General features: G+C 38.4%; 1 protein-coding gene across 4 annotated transcripts in view; it reads right to left on the bottom strand.

Moving 5' to 3' along the window:
* LOC136837101 (calpain-9-like) overlaps nt 1-24,769 on the bottom strand; it is a 296,927-nt gene that overhangs the window by 70,295 nt on the left and 201,863 nt on the right. For all 4 annotated transcript variants that reach the window (XM_067101715.1, XM_067101718.1, XM_067101717.1 and 1 more), the window contains one exon: nt 10,396-10,582. In XM_067101715.1, the coding sequence (XP_066957816.1) occupies nt 10,396-10,582 (187 nt within the window). The remainder of the gene's footprint in view (nt 1-10,395; nt 10,583-24,769) is intronic.

Raw genomic sequence — 24,769 nt, 5'->3', positions numbered from 1 at the left:
TGCATAAAAATTAATTAATGAGAATAACGAGCAAAAAGAACTTGAAAAAGATCTGGTGAAGTTTCACATCGGGAATGAAACAAAAACAAAAATTGGTCATTTGAATTTGCATCACAATTATGAACTGTTTTAATGCTGGAGACACCATAACTGTTAAGTGAATATGGGCTTTAGCATAGCTAATTTACAGTAACGATAATAATATATATATATATATATATATATATATATATATATATATATATATATATATATATATATATATATGTGTGTGTGTGTGTGTGTGTGTGACAACATACCTATTTCTTATCTCATTTTATTTTCCCTATCTCCTTTCCCATGTCCCTATCTCCATTTTTATCAGTTTTCTGTAAAAGAAAACTATTATGCCGGCTTTGTCTGTCCGTCCGCGCTCTTTCCTGTCCGCACTATTTCTGTCAGCCCTCAGATCTTAAAAACTACTGAGGCTAGAGGGCTGCAAATTGGTATGTTGATCATCCACCCTCCAATCATCAAACATACCAAATTGCAGCCCTCTAACCTCAGCAGTTTATATTTTTATTTCAGGTTAAAGTTAGCCATAATCTTGCGTCTGGCAACGATATAGGTCATGCCACCACTAGGCCGTGGTTAAAGTTTCATGAGCAGCGGCTCATGCAGCATTATACCGAGACCACCGAAAGATAGATCTATTTTCGGTGACCTTGATTAAACGATGTACAGAAAACTCGATTTTTCGGCACATTTCTTACTTATTATTCATGCCACGCTCATACACCCATTTGTACCTCACCTTTGCAACACCTGAATCTTTGCCTGATTAATTATGGACGCCAAAGACAGTACGTTCTCGGTCCCAGAACACCTTGGTTAAAATCCCAAAGGTAATTTCCTTAATTAGAATTCTTCACCTGTGATTCCTCAGCCCTTTGCCCACTGGAAATAGATCCACTGGTAAATCATTTGGGGACGCCTGCACGTGTCGGAACGGCCTGCCTTCTTTAAACATTGTTATTGAAACCTCTGGGAGGTCGCACCTCCGGTCCCCAGTCCCGCAGAGAGAATGCTGGTGAGGTATGCGACGAAAGATGCAAAAATATCATTGCCATGACAGTGTTCCGGTACAGCCAAGTTTGACTCGGCCAGAGTTTTGAAGTCTGCTTCCATATCTCCTTTTCCTACAATAAAATACGCCGGTGGATGAGCAAATATGATTTACTCCAACAAACTATGACTATTCTTGCCCATTGCAGATTGCAGCATCGTCATCGAGAAGGAAAATTATCAGCATCAATTCTATCTGTGTTCTGGAACGTTATTGTCTGTCGTCTGCTGAAAGTGAAATGTACACTAGCGCCATCTGTTAGCGTGAAATCAAAACATGCATGTAAACATAACAGGTAACTTCTAATCTCGATCAAGACGCGAATTCTTCTGGTGATAGATCAGAGTCGGGATTATTCTCAGAGAAGAAACGTGAACTGGTATCAAAGAAACCTACGAGTTGTTAACAGTAAGATTCTCTTAAATAAAGCAAAATATTACTGTAACTCAAAGGAGATTAAGTTTGGAAGGTTATTATTATTATTATTATTATTATTATTATTATTATTATTATTATTATTATTTTGCATGCAAGGTTGATATCTGCTGAGACATCAGCCTTGAAGAAAAAAGAATAATAAGAATTGAAAAGGCCTTGTATGAAATCAGTTCCACTGATACCGCCATTTTTTCTAACAGAACATGCATAAAAGAGGGTCTGCTCCCTTCATATTATTATTATTATTATTATTATTATTATTATTATTATTATTATTATTATTATTATTATTATTGTGCAGAGGATGAACCCCATTCATATGGAACAAGCCCACCACAGGGGCCACTGACTTGAAACTCAAGCTTCCAAAGAAGTGTCATAACTGAAAATTATTTTTTTATAACAATTTGGTTGAAAAGGTAGACAATCAATTCAAAAGACCCAAACTCTCCTAACGAAGAGTATAAAGCCTTTTTACACAATCAGACAAACTAACTTGCTCTTGTAAACATTTACGCAACTGAAGGCAACTCATCAAAGGTTTTTGAAATGCTGGAAAGAAATAAACTCCACTTTCTCTATGTGAGGGAAGGTTCAATATCAGAACTAATTGTCATAGTCAGGAAAATATAGAAGAAGATACACCTTGTGGAAATAAGTGGCACGAACTCTCCGCATCACGTAAAATGTCAGTGTCAGAGTCTGACTGAAATAATTCTAAGGTCTGGGGGAAAATCATAGCAATAATCGTGACGACCCGTCTGTTTTCAGAGCTTTTATAAGTCATGGACTCGCGTCGATGGACAAAAAGTGAGCTGGAGTACAATAAAAAAAAAAAAAGCTGAAACATCAGACACAAACAGAGAGAGAGAGAGAGAGAGAGAGAGAGAGAGAGAGAGTACTGGACACCCAGAAAAAGGGACAGTCACCACAGTAATAACTGGATAGAAAGGACAGTCACCACAGTAATACCTGGATAGAAAGGACAGTCACCACAGTAATACCTGGATATAAAGGACAGTCACCACAGTAATACCTGGATATAAAGGACAGTCACCACAGTAATACCTGGATATAAAGGACAGTAACCACATTAATACCTGGATAAAACGGCGAGTAACCACAGTAATACCTGTCAGTTCACCCACGACTATTTGAAGGGTGAACGTTCTCATAAAAAAGTAGAACTGTCAGTCGCACAGTCAACACAAAACCCCTCCCTCTCCATTTCCCCCCCTTCCCCTTCCCTTTCCCCTTCCCTCTCCCCCTCCCCTTTCCCTTTTCCCCTCCTCCTACACATAGACTGTCATTCAGAGTTTTCCCGGGCAGCACCAAGTTGGTCAGCTAATATATATATATATATATATATATATATATATATATATATATATATATATATATATATATATATATATATATTTATATAATATATATATATATATATATATATATATATATATATATATATATATATATATATATATATATATATAAACCTATCTTAACATTTCATTCTACTGCTTGGGAAAGTAATTATATCACAGTTTCCACAAAGGGTCCCATTGTGTTCGCAATTACCGGTCTGAAAAGATTCATAAATTAACAAAGGTCAGGGCAGCGTTGACCCAGCGTGACCTGAAGGTGCCCCGGGACGGTAAAAAGCGTGATCTATTAGCGTGACTTTTCCTACGACAGATTAACCTTTACCGGGTTGCGTCTATTGAGGGCCAGTGCGGTTTTTATGTAAGAATTCTCAATACGAGTATGTATATATATATATATATATATATATATATATATATATATATATATATATGTATATAATAGTTTCATACATAATAGTTTCTACATAATGAACCGTTAGAGAATGTATGCATGGCTATGCATTTATTCATATATTAAATCAGGAATAATAAAAGCTATGTTTGTGTTCGTTTGTGCGTTGGAATCGTAGCAAGACCCCCGAGGCCAAACCCGTCCACAAACGTGTTTGTTGTTGCTGACACAGACAACGGACAAAGACAAACAGACCTAAAAGACAGACAGACGAGACAAGCAGACGAATTCCCGCTGACACAGCGAAGGCCTGATTTTACACGGGGGGAACAATGGCCTCTTGGGGCACCCCATGCGTCAGAGACAGCCTCCCGCTGACATAACAGAGTCATTCGACTCTCCGGAGCGTGAAATGGAATTTCCAGAATTCCGTAGCTGTGTTTGCCTGCTTGCTCGCTTGCTTGCTTGCTTGTTCTGAGGGAAATCTTTCACCCTCTTCTTCTCCCCTTCCCCTTTCTAAGGACATGAATGGATGGAGACTTCTTCTCCTTCTTCTTCTTCTTCTTCTTATTCTTATTCTTCTGCTTCTTGCTCATCAGAAAGGGTGCTAATTATAGTGGAGGAGTTATAGTGGAGGAGTTTATTTCATTTTTTTGAAATCAGGAATGAATGGATAACTTTATTTTCTTCTTTTTTTTTTCTTTCCAGTTTGGAGGAGATTCAGAAGCTTGAAGGACTCTTAACTTTATTTTATTTTCTTGTATACCTTTCATTCCCTCTTCCCCTTTCTAAGGGCATGAATGGACAGAGAATTCTAATTCTTCTTCTTCATCTTCTTCTTCTTCTTCTTCTTCTTCTTCTTCTTCTTCTTCTTCTTCTTCTTCTCCGGACAATATGAAAGAAGAGGGACATATAGAAAGAGTGGAAGTTACGACGTGTTTAGCTTCCCTTTCGTCTATTGGGAAGAGGAAGAAGAGTCAGCAACCAGTCAACATTGGAGGGACGCTCATTTTCTCATATTTTCTTCTCTTGGCGGATAGAAAAGGTGGGGAGGGGTTTAGGGGGGTGTACAGAGGGTGTGAGAGGTAGGATGTAATAGATTACTCTTCCTCAGCACCGGAAATTAGGTTTTCTTTATCAATTATCCCGCGTGAGTGATGTTACGGAAGTAAGTGAAGTCACGAGGAAAAGCCAGGAACATCTACTACTGGGCTTTGAGATACAAATTGTATTATTTGTACCATATTCAATAAGAAATACAACATCTTTCATCCGTATACTTGTTTGAAATCACAGAGGAAACACTTAAAGCCTTCCGGAATCTAAGAATCCCATTCATTCAATCTTCTAAGAAGTAAAAATATAATGACTGATTAAAACAAGGGTTGAAATCACTCTATCAAGAAATAATCATTTGGGACTTCATCTGAATAAATATAACTGGAAAATATTTCCTGGAACTAAGAGTTCATTCCAGATCTATAAATAACGGTGAGGATGATGCTAAGTTAAACATTAAAATAATTCTAAAACCTTTTGTACATGTTGAAAATTCTAAAACCTTTTGCAGATGTTGGAAAATCTAAAACGTTGTTGGCTGACAATGAAATGGAGATACCAACTAAACACAATAAAGGAACAATCTCCCTGAGAATGTTGTGCAACTGGAACCTAAAAAGTTAATTTTTATCTACTTTTTATTATTGTGTTAATTCACTTTGTTTTTATTTAACTCCTTCACTTCAATGGCCATCCAAACAAATATTATCAGAACTCTTTATTAGAGGCAGCGTCATAGAGTCACGGAGAACCAGACTCTGCGGAGATCGTGGGAGGTTAGAGCCCTGGAATGTCCACAAAAATCTTTACTTAAACTCATTTGCCCCAAATCTTGACCCGGAAGCATTTTGCCGAGAAGTAACCGAGTCCCGAGATCTTTCTCTGGAAAAAGCGGGACGCCATATCTTAAAAACTAACCACAGAATTTTCTTGAAAATAATCTCATTATGTTTCCCCACACCCAAATTACGTGAGGAGGTTTAACCTAACCCAACTCAACTTAACCTAACCTAACCTAACCTACTTAACTTAACCTAACCTAGGGGCATGGCAAAAAATACCGGGGCTGGTGCAATACTAGCATACATCTCAGGAATTTGCGACCAGGAAGAGCGACTCCATATGCTAATAGGCCTATTGAAAGGCTTCCTCTGGGCATTCATTTTACCCTTTTAAATATTCAAATACATTTTCCTTCACTTTCACTTTGGTACTCTTTTAATAGCTGGGCATATTCATAAGTCACATGTATTTAAGGCGTGTGTGTACTCATATGCATACCCACACACATATACACCTACTTACACAAAGCATTAATCAATTTTTTTAGTATATATATATAACCTTCTGGTTTTCATTTTGTTATTTTTTTACTCGTATTTTATGTTCGTATTTTTCTTTGACCTTTGTTTCGTAATTTATCATATTGTATACAGATTTCAAGTCCATCATAGATATTTATAAATAAATATTTTTCATTTCATTAAAGGTGGACAAACTCCTGTTGACATTTCCATGTTTGTGTGATTTTTTTTATCCCATTTTATAATCTTTATTGGTGAGATTACAATCTCTTGAACCGAGTGGAAATATATAATATTTGCAGCAAAGATAAACTGTTAAAATTCCAGAGATATTATTATGACAGATACAAATTCAAAAGTATTTTTCTTGCAAGTATTTTATCCAACAGAAACACCTGAGGTAATATTTGCTAATTCAGCATCTCTGGTGACTTGGCTTAACTTTTAAAATGAAAAGGCTTAACACATTATACCGAACCATCCCAAAATTCTCAAAATTTAACACGAGATGGTTTAAAATCCCAAACATCGGCAGAATGAAATTTAATAAGAAAATTATATTTACGAAAGGAGATAGGTGGGAAAAACAAGAGTGGAAATGATCTCTGCACGAGGAAATCTAATACAAAGGAAAATTTGATAAAGGAGAGACAAGCCTCCGAATATTAAAAATTCTGTAAACTCTTCTTCTTCTTTCTCACTTTCCTATCAATTTAATGTCCGCGTTAGGCGACTCCAGGAGTTTATATTAGCTTCCTGATACGATTTTCATTTACGGGAAGAAGAAGAAGAAGAAGAAGAAGAAGAAGAAGAAGAAGAAGAAGAAGAAGAAGAAGAAGAAGAAGAAGCAGGAGCCATCAGGTCCTACGAAAATATAATATTTTATCAAGTCTTTTTAGGATTCGATCCTATTCACAGGTGAAGTTTAGTGAAGACGCTCTCTAACTCATTACGCCACTAAGACGGATACAACTCTATTTAAGCTTAAGCTATTGTGTTTCTATACAGCTCGTGAGTGCTTTACTTTGGCTGGAATAGAACTCACAGCATATATACATACATATATACATACACATACACACATACAGTATATATATATATATATATGTGTGTGTGTGTGTGTGTGTGTGTGTGTGTGTATAGGGCTCATTCGCGCATTTTCTAAAGCATTTTTTCATTCTGAGGCAATATCGCAAAATCAACATACATATCATCCCGAATAAAATAAAAAGCCTATTAAAAACCATCGACCTACTGAATGGAATAGATTACGTACGACTGATTGCGGGTAAAGTTGTATGAATCCAGTAATTATCTGATAAATAATTGCAGCGATCAGATGAATGCCGGTCATATATCATTTTCCAACAAATGGCTTTTGTGTCGCAACATGCAATTCTAATCAGGTGGCCAGAGAGAGTGATCAGTTATTTATGTATGTATGTATTATATATATATGTATATATATATATATATATATATATATATATATATATATATATATATATATATATATATATATATATATTATATATTTATACATACATGCATACATACATACATATGTGTGTGTGTTTGTACAAATGCATGAACGAATTCCCTTTACAGAAACAAAAAACAAATCTATTTCCTAACCTAACCAACTCTTATCTCAATAAGAGGTGCAAACACTCTTTCATAAAACTGGCCCATAACGCCAAAGACGCCCCCTCCCACCCCACAACGCCCACCCCGCATCACGCTCGATCCAGCATTGCACCATTAGCCCATAGCACGCCCATTAGCTGCCAGTACGCCCATTAGCGCCCATTTGGTAAAGCCCATTGCCTCCTCTCCTCCCTAGCTCGCTCGCTCGATTTCCCGCCCATGCCTGGTACTTCTCGATAAGGTCCTGGATCATTCTTCAAGTCCTCACATATTTTCGGGTCCGATACTCTCTCTCTCTCTCTCTCTCTCTCTCTCTCTCTCTCTCTCTCTCTCTCTCTCTCAAGCAAACAAGCACACATATATTTTCAATCATGTGCTTAATTTCCTCTCTCTCTCTCTCTCTCTCTCTCTCTCTCTCTCTCTCTCTCTCTCTCTCTCTCTCTCAAGCAAACAAGCACACACATATATTTTCAATCATGTGCTTAATTTTCAATCATGTGTAATTTCCCTTCTCTCTCTCTCTCTCTCTCTCTCTCTCTCTCTCTCTCTCTCTCTCTCTCTCTCTCTCTCTCTCTCTCTCAAACAAGCAAACAAGCACACATATATTTTCAATCGTGTGCTTAATTTCATCTCTCTCCCCCTTTCTCCCTCTCTCTCTCTCTCTCTCTCTCTCTCTCTCTCTCTCTCTCTCTCTCACAACAGACACGCAGAGATACTTTCTTTGTTGCTCTCACTCATACATTTCTCTCGAGTGCTTAGACTCTCTCTCTCTCTCTCTCTCTCTCTCTCTCTCTCTCTCTCTCTCTCACGAAAATAACTTTTCCCTTCTTGCTATCACACATTCAGTTCTCTCACGTGGTTAATTTCAGTCTGTCTGTGTCTCCCTCAGACACACACACACCTCTCTCTCTCTCTCTCTCTCTCTCTCTCTCTCTCTCTCTCTCTCTCTCTCTCTCTCTCTCTCCGTATTCGATCCTGGAACGAGGAAGGAATGATTGAGACTTATTCTCTCCAAACTTTATGTGTCTCTACAAGTATGTACAGTGAAATTCTCCCTGGCTGTTGGTCGACTGCTGAGAATCTCTCTGTCGAAGAGAGAGAGAGAGAGAGAGAGAGAGAGAGAGAGCACAGCTCCCCATTAAAATTAATACCACCGTATCATAAATAACAGGTGAGGGCCATCGATAAGTTAATTCTCACCCACGCAGATGAAAACCATTCACCAGAAACTCTCTCTCTCTCTCTCTCTCTCTCTCTCTCTCTCTCTCTCTCTCTCTCTCTCTCCTTACATGACGCACGTTCAGCAGAGTCATGTTGACTCCAACGAGCCCCCCTTTCCATTTTAGGCCTAGACGCCAACAGGCCATCAATTTAAAGCTATTTACTTGATTTCTCAACAACAGGAGACTTTCTTCAACACGAGGCACGTCCATTGTGTTGGTGGTTCTTTCACTTAGCCTATTAAAGGGAATACTTTTTTATCTTTATATGTGTGGGTACATTATATTTATATATATATATATATATATATATATATATATATATATATATATATATATATATATATATATACAAATAAATATATATATTACTTTTGTGAAATCAGTGTTTATGGATGTTTTAATGAATTACAAATAAAGCTGGTGTATTACAGCAAATGCTCTCTCTCTCTCTCTCTCTCTCTCTCTCTCTCTCTCTCTCTCTCTCTCTCTCTCTCTATATATATATATATATATATATATATATATATGTATGTGTGTGTGTGTTTGTGTGTGTGTTCTCTCTCTCTCTCTCTCTCTCTCTCTCTCTCTCTCTCTCTCTCTCTCTCTCTCCCCCCATTGGTTTCAGCGCCCCTATCTAGCGCCCACACCCACGCACATATCTTCCCATACACGCGTACTGACTGTCCCTAAATCACTTTGTACGCTTTCTCCCCTTCTATGGAGGACGAATAACCTCCCCAAATTCACCCCACAACCCCATTACAACCTCACAGAAGGAGTAACGCCTCCCCGCTCCAACCCCGCATCCTAGAACCCCCAACCCATAGAAACATTATTAAGTTGTTATGGTACGGGTTGATGAATATATTCGACTTAGGATTACTAAGCTACTCGGCTTCAGAGCAAACGACAGCGCAAGCTTTGGGCTTAGGTGAGACGGGGCTTGTTGAAATGCAGACATATATTTAAATATAATATATATATATATATATATATATATATATATATATATATATATATATATATATATATATATATATATATATATATATATATAACTATATATAAATATATATATATATATATATATATATATATATATATATATATATATATATATATAAATATATATATATATATATATATATATATATATATATATATATATATATATATATATATATATTAATGATATGTTCACATATCCATTCAAAAGGGTTCAAGGTATATAATATTTCATGTACGAGAATCACTCGAAACCATTACTGACCAAATAAAATAGAAAATAACACAGGGAAATAAACAATAAATTGAAAGGCAATAAGAAACCACAAGAAAATCTAAGATTAGCTTAAATTGATTCAACAAAACCCAACCGTACTTTTGCAGTCTCTCTCTCTCTCTCTCTCTCTCTCTCTCTCTCTCTCTCTCTCTCTCTCTCTCTCTCTCTCTCTCTAAGATTAACTTAACTTAAATTATATCAACAGTCATCACACAACGCTGTCAAAGAAACATGATAAATATTTTCTGGAGCAACATTTTTGCAACATTCCTCACTCTCTCTCTCTCTCTCTCTCTCTCTCTCTCTCTCTCTCTCTCTCTCTCTCTCTCATGATTATCTAAGAACATTTTAAAAACAGCAATCATCACAAACACGCACAAACACTACCACAAAAAAAAATATAAAAAATAAAAGTAAACATTTTGACAACATTCCTCTCCACCCCCTCTCTCCCACTCTTCCCATTTCCTTTAGAAATCGCGCCCTCATTCGCTGCTTGTAGCCTTTGGGCGCCCGCGCATGCGCCCATGCGTGAAAGAGTTCCCTCGTAAGTGTACTTACGTGGGGCCTCATCCAGATGAAAGGTCCCATGGGAGGCTTCCTGCTGTGGTACAGGGACTTCGCAGTGGTGGTGAATTCCGTGTCCTCGAAGAGTTGGCCTCTTTCGCGCAAATTCCGCTTGATGCGCCCATAACTCCCGCCGCTCCTCTCACGTTTCCGCGCCAAGCTTCGGTCGATCGTCCAGTATCTGTTGGGAGAGAGAGAGAGTGTGTGAGAGAGAGAGGGAATCTTCGGTTATATTATAGTGTTGATGGGAACTGTGCAAAGAGAGAGAGAGAGAGAGAGAGAGAGAGAGAGAGAGAGAGAATCTTCTGGTCAGTGTTGCAAGGAATAGAATAATTTATCTTCGGTCGATCGTCCAGTATCTGTTGAGGAGAGAGAGAGAGAGAGAGAGAGAGAGAGAGAGAGAGAGAGAGAGAGAGAGAGAGAGAGAATCTTCGGTCAGAAGTTACGATTGTCTCGTACCTATGGAGAGAGAGAGGGAGAGATAATCTATAGTCAGAGTCGCGATCTTCCAGTATCTGTGAAGAGAGAGAGAGAGAGAGAGAGAGAGAGAGAGAGAGAGAGAGAGAGAGAGAGAGAGAGAGAGAGAGAGAGAAAATCATCTTAGGACAGAAGTCGCGATCGTCTCGTGTCATATGGAGAGAGAGAGAGAGAGAGAGAGAGAGAGAGAGAGAGAGAGAGAGAGATAATCTTCAGTCAGATTCGATCTTCCAGTATCTGTGAAGATCTGAGAGAGAGAGAGAGAGAGAGAGAGAGAGAGAGAGAGAGAGAGAGAGATAACTTCAGGCAGAGTTGCAGGAAATTGAATGACTTTTATCACGTTATTTAAACTATCTCTCTTTGTCTACAGTCGATCGCCCAGTATCTGTGGAGTAGAGAGAGAGAGAGAGAGAGAGAGAGAGAGAGAGAGAGAGAGAGAGAGAGATAATCTTCAGTCAGATTCGCGATCTTCCAGTATCTGTGAAGAGAGAGAGAGAGAGAGAGAGAGAGAGAGAGAGAGAGAGAGAGAGAGAGAGAGAGTCTTCGGTCAGAGTTGCAGGAAACAATGACTTTTTATCACGTTATTTAAACTATCTCTTTGTCTACAGTCGATCGCCCAGTATCTGTGGAGTAGAGAGAGAGAGAGAGAGAGAGAGAGAGAGAGAGAACCTTCGGTCAGCGTTATTTCATTTGATTAGTTAGTTTGTAATAACTGTTCTTGCTGCCAAAAAAAAAGTGGTTATATTGAAGCTAGTTCGGCCAATTATAAAATAATAGTGGAACAGAAAAATTCTAAGAACATTTCAGGTAAATGGAATCTTATTATTCTCTCTTCATTTTCCCTATTTATCAGTTTTGCCTTAATAACACTAAGACAAGCAACCCGGAAAATAGTTTTATCAGTTCTAATTAAAATAAAGCAGCTTTGGATGAAAAAAAAAATTGCATTAAATAAATAAAAGTTTGCAGGAAAGCATTGACAATTTATCCCTTTCCTCACTTACTAAAATTACCTGTATCTATTTATCCAACTATAAAACAATAATTTACCATTATTTTTCTCCACCAAATACTTTCTTTATCTATTCATTCACTAATTGACCTAACCTCTTGCATCAATGACCTTACCCTCATAATGATGGATCAATTCGGGAAACAATTCAGTCAGCCCTCAGTCACTTGAAGAAGAATTGAGACTCAATCATTTAGCAGACAATATAAATATTTTCAGAAACCAGAATATGGAATGAGGCTGCGAGCCCTGTTCCTTACTCAGCCCTAGCTACAACCAATCAGGGTCAGCTAACCACAAGGTACATAACTCATTGCATAAGTCAGTGGATGTTTGACATTCCAAAATTGTTTCCCCACCATACGATCGATCTCGGGTTAAGGAAGGATCGGTGACCACTGAGCTATGGGAATTTGGCTAATAGACTTGAATACACAATGAACCAACTCCTCTTAGCATACACAACATGTATTATAAAATGTATGTGTATTAGGATAGTAAGATACATGCATTAGGAAGAAAATATTTCATAGTGTCAGCCCTCTCCCTCTCCCTTCCCCCTCCCCCCTCTAAAAACTCCCTACCCCACCCCCAGATAGAATTCACGCCATTGTTTCCAAAAAAAATTATTGTGGGTTCGTGTGCGAGTTGGTCCCATAAAACCGAAATTTAAGACCACGTTCAAGAGGCATTTAAAAGAACCAAAGACCTCCTATCAGCTTACTGTCTTCGATAATAATGTCTTCTTACAGACCAGCTTCCGAAAACTCTAAGTAAATAAATAAATAAATGGATAAATAAATAAAGGAATAGATACCCCAATGGGTAAATAAGTAAATAAAGAAATAACGTAAATAAATAAATAAATAAACAAAATGAAATATAAAGATGAATGTACATGACGTGACTCGGTTCGTTTTCCGTTTGTCCTCTTAATTCTTCTTCTTCTCCTTCTTCTTCTTCTTCTTCTTCTTCTTCTTCTTCTTCTTCTTCTTCTTCTTCTTCTTCTTCTAATTCCACGTTTTATTGCGTGTATGTTTCTGAGGAATGATCCAGCCATATTCTCTCTTTCTCTCTTTCTCTCTTTCTCTCTTCCTCCCTTCTTCTTCTTCTTCTTCTTCTTCTTCTTCTTCTTCTTCTTCTTCTTCTAATTTCCTGTTTTATCGTGTCTCTGTTTCTGAGGAATGATGCAACCATTTTCTCTTCTTCTCTCTTCCCCCTTCTTCTTCCTCTTCTTCTTCTTCTTCTTCTTCTTCTTCTTCTTCTTCTTCTTCTTCTTCTTCTTCTTCTTTTCACTCGGGAGAACTTGGCATTGACACGAAGCCATTCGCGGAAGACAAGAGACCTCATTTTTGCGAGTTACCCTTTCCCCCCAAAACTGGCTCTTTTGGACCCATTCAAGTCTTGCACATTGTTGTGAATCACTGAGGAACTTCTTCCTCGGATAAAGCAGTCTTTTGTGATGCCTTTAAAACTGGCTCGGAGTGGAATTTAAAGGCAGCAATGTCAACCTTTATTTAGATTTGATTTGTGTGTTTTTTATTTTTTTCTATTTTTCCACATGGTATATCTTCTTGACGTACTTTTTGTCATTATTCTCATTAATTGTTATTTTGTGAAATACTCAGTAATTTCTATTTCCACTTATTCCTGCCTTCCATTTCCCTTTTATCTCTCTCTCTCTCTCTCTCTCTCTCTCTCTCTCTCTCTCTCTCTCTCTCTCTCTCTTTTCAATGTTATCAGTTATGACAGTCCTCCTTCTTTATTTCCATTTTGCTCACCCTTCCATTTCACTTTCCTCTCTCTCTCTCTCTCTCTCTCTCTCTCTCTCTCTCTCTCTCTCTCTCTCTCTCTCTCTCTCTCATTCCAGTGTTATCATTTATGGCATTCATTCTATTTTCCTTAACTTTGACTGCTCCCTTCCATTTTCCACTCAGCTCCCCCTCTCTCTCTCTCTCTCTCTCTCTCTCTCTCTCTCTCTCTCTCTCTCTCTCTCTCTCTCACACACACACAGTTCTATCTAAAAGTCAGTACCATTGTTTCCTGTCTTCCCAAATAAATCAAGGCTTATCTGAAGTTTATTCTGTAACCACCCATACATAAAAGGGAGAGAGAGAGAGAGAGAGAGAGAGAGAGAGAGAGAGAGAGAGAGAGAGAGAGAGAGAGTGAGAGAGAGAGAGAGAGAGAGAGAGAGAGAGAAACAACGGTTACAAAGTCAAAGGAAGTATTGTTTTTCCAACAAGATAAAGAGTTGAAAAGAACTGTATATAGAAAACCTTTTTCATTTAGCATTTAGTTTTATCTCACCTACACACTACACAAGAGAGAGAGAGAGAGAGAGAGAGAGAGAGAGAGGACGGTTACAAAGCCAAAGGAAATATTGTTTTTCCAACAAGATAAAAAGTTGAAAAGAATTTTATATAGAAAACCTTTTTTTATTTAGCATTTAGTTTTATCTCACCTATACAGTACACAAAAGAGAGAGAGAGAGAGAGAGAGAGAGAGAGAGAGAGAGAGAGAGAGAGAGAGAGAGAGAGAGAGAGAGAGAGAGAGACGGTTACAAAGCCAAAGAAAATACTGTTTTTCCAACAAGATAAAAAGTTCAAAAGAATTTTATATAGAAAACCTTTTTTTATTAGCATTTAGTTTTATCTCACCTATACAGTACACAAGAGAGAGAGAGAGAGAGAGAGAGAGAGAGAGAGAGAGAGAGACAGAGAGAGACAAGAGAGAAAGTGGTTACAAAGGAAGTATTGTTTTTCCAACAAGATAAAAAGTTTAAAAGAATTATATATAGTAATCCTTTTTATATTAAGCATTTAGTTTTATCTCATCTAGACAGTACGCAACTAACGTTAGACTAGTGTTAATCTTCTCCCACTTTGGAAATATGATTTTCTTCGGTAAAATTTCTTTGGAAAACACAAATAAGGAATTATATAAAACAATAAAAAAAATCAGGGCACAAAGAAAGCTGTTGATAAAAGAGTATGATAAAGTAAAGTAGAGACAAAATCTCCCTTCATAAACAGGTTCCAGTCAGCTGTTAATCAGTAAACTGCACTAGTAATAACTGATTATGAAAGATATCAACGTTTCTCCATTAAGGCAAACATCTATTATAAAATATTTCTAGTATCTTGATAAAAAAGATTCTTTTTTACAATTATTAATATAATACAATACGAGTAAGGTATCTCATAATATAGAAAACCACGTTTCTCTAATGTTAGTTGTTGTTGAGTTTCATTAAGCTGGCCTTACGGCAGCACGGGCTCTTGCTCATAAAACAGCCCGTAAAAGTGTTAGTGACAATTTATTCAGAAAGGTAGTATATGTTGTTAAAATTTCACGAAATTCAAAATTAAAACATTTCACATCTTAACTTCTGAAATATATAAACATTTCACAAGTGTAAAATACTTTGAGAATATCTTCAACTGTCTAAATCATTCATTAACATTTCAATATTCGATATTAAATTTTGTCCAGATTTGAATCGAGTTTTCTGTACAGCCGCTGCAGTGTATAATCAAGGCCACCGAAAATAGACCTATCGTTCGGTGGTCTCGGTATAATGCTGTATGACCTCGGCCCATGAAACTTTAACCACAGCCCGGTGGTGGCCTATACTATATCGTTGCCAGAAGCACGATTATGGCTAAATTTAACCTTAAATAATATAAAAACTACTGAGGCTAGAGGGCTGCAATTTGGTATGTTTGATGATTGGAGGGTGGGTGATCAACATATCAATTTGCAGCCCTCTATCCTCCTCAGTAGTTTTTAAGATCTGAGGACGGACAGAAAAAGTGCGGACAGAAAAAGTGCGGACAGAAAAAGTGCTGACAGAAAAAGTGCTGATAAAAAAAAATTGCGGACAGAAAAAAGTGCGGACGGACAGACAAAGCCGGCACAATAGTTTTCTTCTACAAAAAACTAATTACAATTCAAAACTGTAAAATATCATGAAAAACCTTTAAAATAGTTTTTAAATTCTTACACGGACTTCAGTATATTCTATCTGTAAGTGTAAAGTCCTTGAAATATGAAAAGACGAAAAGAAAATAGCAAAAATAAACCCACCCGCTACACGAGAGTTCCCTGTCACCGCTGAAATACATGCTAAAGATAAGAACGTGCCAAAAAGTGCCACAAAGATTAGAGGAGAGAGAGAGAGAGAGAGAGAGAGAGAGAGAGAGAGAGAGAGAGAGAGACGCGGATAATGGAGTAGGGAACAGGAAGAAGAGGCAAAATGGCGTCACAATTTTCCTCAGCACAAAAGAAGGAAACGTTTAAACAGGAGTAGAGAATATTGTATTCCTTCCTTTGAGCATCTTTGAATGTATGTTCAGTTTCTGAGAGAGAGAGAGAGAGAGAGAGAGAGAGAGAGAGAGAGAGAGAGAGAGAGAGAAATATTTTACGAAAGGATTTTGACTATGTTGTGATGGCATAGTTATAACGTTTTATCATTTCTCTGTCTCTGTCTCTCTCTCTCTCTCTCTCTCTCTCTCTCTCTCTCTCTCTATATATATATATATATATATATATATATATATATATATATATATATATATATATATATATATATATATATATATATATATATCGTGGTTTATTTAGCGACAGAGTTTTATAGGAGTGGTCCATCTGACATATGATTCCCATCATCTTGTCATCTTTGGGAAGATGGTGGAAGGATTTCTCTACTTTACCTTTTTTATCTTCTATTTTTTCTTTTACCGCTGGTTAAGTTCTTTTACGTGATGTATGGTCAATCAGTGTCACTCAGAGATCACTGAGCAAATATATATATATATATATATATATATATATATATATATATATATATATATATATATATATATATATATATATATATATATATATATATATATATATATTATATATATATATAATTTCATTTCCTTCACCAATCCGATTTTTATTCCTAAAAATTATGTTCATTTCTTCTCCTTCACCGATTTTTTTTTATCACATCCAACTTTCGTTTAAAAAACTCCACCATTACTTTTCTTTTGAGTTCAATATTCTTTTGTTTCCGTTCCATTCCACTTTCCCTTTTGCGTCGGGAACAGTGGAACGGCGGAACGAGACTAATTGGGGAAATAACAATAACGGTTTCCGTCGGAGACGTTCCATCGAAAATCAAATTTCCACGAGGGAAAGAAAGATAAGGATTGGATTGTTAATGTGTTATCCAGAATCGAGATAAAGTTTCTTATTTATTTTATGTTTCTTAAGACATATCGTGGCCGCAGTCTCCCGAGACGTAACCGAGTACCGAGACCTTTCCCTGATGAAAGCGGGACGCCATATCTTGAAAACTAACCATAGAATTCTCTTGAATATAATCTCAGTTTCCCTCACCCAAATTACTGTACAGGTCAAAATTTACCGAACATAACCTAACCTAGGGTCAATCTAAACTAACCTAACCTAGGGTCATGGCAAAAAACCGGGGCAGGTACAATGCTAGCATACATCTCAGGAATTTGCATCCGGGCTATTGCAATGTTTATGTTTGGTCGCGAAGATCGTGTTTATATTTCTAACCTTTCTGGGGCATTTTGTGAATTATACGAGTGTTATTTTATTGTGTGTGAGGTTCATTTCCATATGTTGCGTGTTTATGGTGTAATTGTTTGGGAACTTTTTTTTTTTTTGGAAGAAGAAAAAGGAGTGTGTGTGTGAGAGAGAGAGAGAGAGAGAGAGAGAGAGAGAGAGAGAGAGAGAGAGAATTGTCTTACAGCAATGACCTTCGATAAAGTCAAGGCTAATTGATAACCACAGAAGAGAGAGAGAGAGAGAGAGAGAGAGAGAGAGAGAGAGAGAGAGAGAGAGAGAGAGAGGCGGGTTTGGGTCAGCGATAGCATATCCTGTCAGTTTTCAATGCATTATTTGTGGAAGAGATATGGAGAAAGCTAGAAAAAAAAGAGACAGAGAGCGAGAGAAACAGAGAGAGAGAGAGAGAGAGAGAGGAGCTTGTATGGGGAAAAAGAACAGCAGAACGAGACTAAATTGCTCTCTCTCTCTCTCTCTCTCTCTCTCTCTCTCTCTCTCTCTCTCTCTCTCTCTCAACCATCTCTTTTAAACGGATGACTGGCTATCACTTTGGAATCCCAGCTTTCCTGAACACATAAATAAATATTACCGGATCCACGACTCTTACTTCCGATTCGATACCGACTTTTCTTTGAGGTTACCAATCCACGATATCTCCGAGAGGTGTCCGTGAAAACAAACAGACCGATAAATACGTAAGTAGATAAATGAAAAAAAGAGACAAATAAATGAGACCATCTGAGAAATTCGAACTGTTTATTTAGCGACATCTTCCGATGTTTCCGTCACACAGGAAGTACTGATTTCCTCGTGACTTGGGTGATAGATAGAAAGTTTGATTGCGAAGGTGGGTTTGGGGGCGGGGGTTAAATGCAGAGCAATCAAATGGGTGGGGGAGGGGAGGGGAGAGGAGGGGTGCAGGGGTGATGGAATCTGGAGGTGGGAGGGGGAGAATGATTAGAGGAAGCGTCTTAGAGGAAAGAAGCCATCTTAAAAAATTAAACTGTATTGTTAACTTTCCTGGGGAGGGGAAGGGAGGGGGAATGGGTAGGGAAGGGGAAGGGGGTAGGGGATGGGAAGGGGAGGATAGGGAGGGGAGAAGGGTAGGGAGATTAGGGAAATCAACTTAGAGAAAAAATCTTTTAAAAGTTAAGGGTTACTTTTAACTTTTCTTAGGAGGGAGGGGAGGGGAGGGGGGAAAAGAAGAAAAGAGGAGATGGGAGGGGAATTGGAGGGTGAGGGGGGAAGGGGAGGGAAGGGTAGGTGGAAGGGGATTAGGAAAGCACCTTCAAGGAAAAACCATTTTCAAAAACTAAACTTTACTATTATCTTGTCTGGTGAGGGGAGGGGAAGAGGAAGGGAAGTGGGAGGGGGTGCCAGGGGAATGGAAGAGGAGGGGTGATGGGAGGGGAAGGGGGAGGGGAGGTGGGAGGGGGAAGGGGATTAGGGAATTATCTTAAGAGGAAAACATCTTTAAAATTAAAGCTTATTTTTAACTTGGGTAGGGGGAAAAGAGGGGGAAGGGGAAGTGGGAGGGGAAGAAATGTGATGGGGAGGGGGAGGGAGAGAGGATTAAGGGAGTGGGAGGTGGAGGAGGAGGAGGAGGAGGAGGGGAGGAAATTATGAGAACCCTCTTCGAAAAAAAAATCTTAAAAATCAAACTTTACTTTTAACTTGTCTGGGGAAGGGAGAGGGAGAAGGGGAGTCGTGGGGAAGGGAGGGGGAGGGGATTGATGGGAGGGGAAGGTAGAGCAGAGGAGGGGGTGGAAGAGGGGGATGGGAAGGCGAGGGGGAAGGATAATTAGGGGAACCATCTTGGAGGAAAAATGAAGACCGTCATAAAAAAGTAAAATTTACTTTTAACTTGTCCGGGGGAGGGTGGGAGGAGGTAAGGGGAAGGGGGAAGGGGAAGAGGAAGAGGAAGGGGAAGAGGAAAGGGAGACAGACGAGAAGGGAATTATGAGAACCCTCTTCGACGATGAAAAAAAAAACCATCTTTATAAAACGAAACCCTACTTTTAAAACTCGTCTGAATTCCGAGGCGTCATCGACAGAGCTTTTACGACGAAAATCATAAAAAGATAATAAAAAAAATTGCCGACTGACATATCTTATCATTTACAACCTCAGTTGCTTAGAATTGTGGGTTTAGAAACGAACTGAATTCACAGGTGCGTTTATCTATACCTGACGTTCTCTGCAATTTTAGTTTCTTGAAATCTTAACCTATATTGCTGATTTATAAAGAGACGTTGCTTTTATGTGCACGAATGGACGTTTGTGTGTGTGCATTTATTTATATATATATATATATATATATATATATATATATATATATATATATATATATATATATATATATATATATATATATATATATATATATATATATATATATATATATATATATATATATATCAGTTGTTTTATCTTCCTGGACAGACAGAATATATTACATCTAATCAGCCAAAGGGACACCAATTAGCACTCAGACACCAATTGCCTGCCTAAACATTTAATCTATCAGACATACAGACAAACGAACAATACTTATAATCAGAAAGATCTGTAAACAGACAGGCAAAAATAAGTCTGTCATTCAGACAGACAGAGACAGACACAGAAACAGGACTTCTGATCCCTCCCCGTTCGAGCATTTAAGAGAGAATCCGAGCACTCTCGTACAAAGCCTTTTAATGATTCAACCCAAAACAAAGCATTTGTTTGTTTGTTTGTTTCAGTCTAATTTTTCGTAAACATCCCGCGTCTCGTGAATGAAGGCAATTTGAATCTCCCTAACAAAAAATAAAAACAAAAAGGAAAAAATTATTATTTTTGTTTTTTCCCGGAACCCCATCCAGAAATTTAGCTCCACTCTGTTGAATGGCGAAATTTGCAAAGGTAATAATTCCTCTCTTTTTTTTCCCCAAATCCTCTTGTTTCAATGTTGATATTTGCAAAACTAAAAAGAGGAATGATCATTTCTCTTTATAGTTTTCTGAAAGGAAAACTATTGTGCCGGCTTTGTCTGTCAGCCCGCACTTTTTCTGTCCGCCCTCAGATTTTAAAAACTACTGAGGCTATGGGGCTGCAAATTGGTTTGTTGATCATCCACCCTCCAATCATCGAACATACCAAATTGCAGCCCTCTAGCCTCAGTAGTTTTGTATTTTATTTAAGGTTAAAGTTAGCCAAAATCGTGCGTCTGTCAACGATATAGGACAGGCCACAACCGTGGCTCATACAGCATTATACAAAGACCACCGAAATAAGATAGATCTATTTTCGGTGACCTTGATTATACGCTGTACAGAAAATCGGTTGCGCCGAAGAAACTTCGGCGTATTTTTTATTTGTTTTTTCCCAAAAATCCTTTTTTTTTTCTCTCTCTCTCCTCACGTACCGAATGAAAATTAATACAGACCTTTATAAAAAGGGACCAGATATTTTCCGATGTTTTTTCCGTAACGATCGACACATCACTTGAAATGTAAAGTCTCCGAAATTATGGAGGAAAAAAGAGTTAAATTGGTATTTGCAATGCGTAGGCACTTAGGCAAAACAGAAAAAAACAAGTGGAAAAATGCGCCGAAATTTTTCGGCGTAATCGAGTTTTCTGTGCAGCGTATAATCAAGGCCACCGAAAATAGATCTATCTTTCGGTGGTCTGGGTGTAATGCTGTATGAGCCGCGGCCCATAAGCTTTAACCATGGCCCGGTGGTGCCCTATCCTATATCGTTGCGGGTGAATGATCAACATACCAATTTGCAGCCCTCTAGCCTCAGTAGTTTTCAAGATCTGAGGGCGGACAGAAAAAAGTGTGGACGGACAGACAAAGCCAGCACAGTAGTTTTCTTTTACAGAAAACTAAAATTAGGCATTGAAGCTAACAAGAAATAAGTAATCTGCTGGAAATTCAAAACACTGAAGAATAGATTTATGCAATGCATAGCTTTTAAATTATACAAAATTATTATTATTATTATTATTATTATTATTATTATTATTATTATTATTATTATTATTATTATTATTATTATTATTATTATTAACAAGGACCTCTGGAACTGAGAGGTTCGACTGCAAGGAACATTTACAGCATATTGGCATTTGGTGGCAATTCTAAGTTTGAAAAGAAGCCTTCAGACTAAGTTATAAACTAAATCTGAACAATTTTGACACATTTCGATCTTGCTGGAACACCTGCCTTAGACATAAAAGGGTCTTCACTGAAAAAAATCAGTGAAAAACTAACAGATTTGACACATTTCGATCTTGCTGGAACACCTTCCTTAGACAGAAAGGGCTATCACTGAAAAAAAAATCAGTGAAAAGCTAACAGATTTGACACATTTCGATCTTGATAGAGCACCTTCCTTAGACATAGAGGGCCTTAACTGAAAAAAATCAGTTAAAAACTAACATATTTGACACATTTCGATCTTGCTGGAGCACCATACTTTGACAGAAAGGGCCTCCACTGAAAAAATCTGTTAAAAACCAACCTATTTGACACATTTCGATCTTGCTGGAACACCTTCCTTTGACAGAAAGGGCCCTCACTGAAAAAAATCTGTTAAAAACTAACATATTTGACACATTTCGATCTTGATAGAACACCTTCCTTTGACAGAAAGGGCCTTCACTGAAGTTTTCAGTGAAAAGCTAACAGATTTGGCACATTTCGATCTTGATAGAACACCTTCCTTTGACAGAAAGGGTCTTCACTGAAACTTTCAGTGAAAAGCTAACAGATTTGGCACATTTCGATCTTGCTGAAACACCTTCCTTAGACATAAAGGGCCTTCACTGAAAAAAAAATTAGTGAAAAGCTAATATATTTGACGCATTTCGATCTTGCTGAAACACCTTCCTTAGACAGAAAGGGCGTTCACTGAAAAAAATCAGTTGAAAACTAACAGATTCCAATTATGTATACAAAACGGCTGCAGCCGAGTACTTACATATACAAATGTAAACACACAAAGCACACGTATGCCACATAGACTAAAACGCACACAGTGATAGACACGTCCACACAAGAGGATGATGACCAGGCCATTATCGGGTTTTAACCACACAGAACTCGGCTGCAGCAGAGTAGATACGTGACTCCCATTCAAACCCATTTCTAAAGCCCATTGGTAAATGGTTCCAGAGACCCATTCTCCCTTCCAGTGGCGTCGTTTTTTTTCCATAGTGGAAGTTCATATGCCCTCCATAGTAACCCATTCTCTGTTCTGTTCTACGCAGCCCCAGTTCCTAACAAAATCATGCTCCCTCTCTCTAGACAGCAAAACAGTTTCCTCTTTTTTTTTTTCCCAACCCCCTCGACCCTCTCTCTCTCTCTCTCTCTCAGTGGACCCACCAACTCCTACTTATCTATAATTTTTCTTTCACTCTCTATCTCACTGGACCTCAAACCCCTTCTTAACTAACTGCTCTCTCTCTCTCTCTCTCTCTCTCTCTCTCTCTCTCTCTCTCTCAGTGGACCCCAACCCTTTCTTATTTTTAATTTCTATACTCCTCTCTCTCTCTCTCTCTCTCTCTCTCTCTCTCTTTTCCTAGTTATCAAATTCATAATGATTCAAAATTGAAAGGCATTAGCTCTTAGTGGGCCCCAACCTCTACCTTTCTCTCTCTCTCTCTCTCTCTCTCTCTCTCTCTCTCTCTCTCTCTCTCTCTCCCCACGCAAGAAGAACAACGAGGAAAAACAACAACGGACCAGGAAGCAAAATCGAGCCAGGCTTCGACGGCAGGAAGGGTGGGGTCGTGACTGGCTCTTCCACGCAAAGCTTGACGCTCCAGTGCTCCTGTGAAACGGCAACACATCCAGGCAGCCTCAACAAACCAAAATCTCTCTCTCTCTCTCTCTCTCTCTCTCTCTCTCTCTCTCTCTCTCTCTCTCTTTTTATTTACTTTTTCATAGCCTCAGTGGATACTTGAACCCTGTCTTTAGTTCTTTAAGTATCCTTCCAACACCTCTCTCTCTCTCTCTCTCTCTCTCTCTCTCTCTCTCTCTCTCTCTCTCTCTCTCTCTCTGTTTTTATTTACTTTTCCATAGCCTCAGTGGATCCTTAAACCCTACCTGTCCCTAGTTCTTTAAGTATCCTTCCAACACCTCTCTCTCTCTCTCTATTTTTTTCTTTATCTTTCCGAAGCCTCAGTGGATACTTAAACCCTGTCTTTTAGTCCTAAAACTATCCTTCCAACACATTCTCTCTCTCTCTCTCTCTCTCTCTCTCTCTCTCTCTCTCTCTCTCTCTCTCTCTCTATTTTTTATTTATCTTTCCATAGCCTCAGTGGATATTTAAACCCTACCTGCCATTAGTTCTTTATCTATCTTTCCAACACCTCTCTCCTCTCTCTCTCTCTCTCTCTCTCTCTCTCTCTCTCTCTCTCTCTCTCTGTAGCCTCAGTTGATCCTTAAACCCTACCTGTCTTTAGTTCTTTAATTATCCTTCCAACACTCAAAATTCTCTCTCTCTCTCTCTCTCTCTCTCTCTCTCTCTCTCTCTCTCTCTCTCTCTCTCTCTCATTTCATTTTGGTTTTGACAAAAATAGACTAAGTCACAGTCTCTCTACTGATCTCAGAAAATGATAATACCAATAATGTAAAAGATTCTCTCTCTCTCTCTCTCTCTCTCTCTCTCTCTCTCTCTCTCTCTGGACCCCCAACCTTTACTTATCTTTAACTCTCCATCCTACACCACCTCCCCATCTCCTTCCTTCCCTCCCCCCCACCATCTTCCCTGGGTCTAATCCCCTCCCCGTTCCAAAGTGGCCTCCCCCCCACCACCCCGCACACACACCCAAAAACGGCAGACCAGATTTGCCCTTCAAAAAAGACTCCTCATAATACTGCGAGATGATCTTGGTTAATTACCAGCTCACCACCACCAGCCGTCAGCTACAATGCCAATGGCGGCTTTTGCAGGGCTGGAGAGAGATGGGAAGGTGGGGGTATTGGAAGGGGAGTTGGGTGTTTAAAATAGTACCCACTTTTGTTTCGTTTCAAGTCACTCATCTTTTGAAATGCACAGCACGCGCTTTTCTCTTCAGGTTGCAGAGAAGGAGACAATTAAGTTCTTAAAATAAGGTTTTTCCAGCGATGGGGGGTGGGGAGGTGGGCAGGAGGGTATTGGGTGTTTAAAATAGTACCCACTTTCGTTTCAAGTCACTCATTTTTTGAAATGCACAGCACAGTCTTTTCTTTTCAGCTAACCAGACAGGGAGACGATTAACGTTTTAAAAAAATGGTTTTTTTAAACCTCGGGAATGTGCCTGATTAA

This window comes from Macrobrachium rosenbergii, chromosome 57, assembly GCF_040412425.1.
Source record: "Macrobrachium rosenbergii isolate ZJJX-2024 chromosome 57, ASM4041242v1, whole genome shotgun sequence".
Lineage (NCBI taxonomy): Eukaryota > Metazoa > Arthropoda > Malacostraca > Decapoda > Palaemonidae > Macrobrachium > Macrobrachium rosenbergii.
The sequence above is the reverse complement of the archived record's forward strand: the minus strand, read 5'-3'. Positions and strand labels throughout refer to the sequence as shown.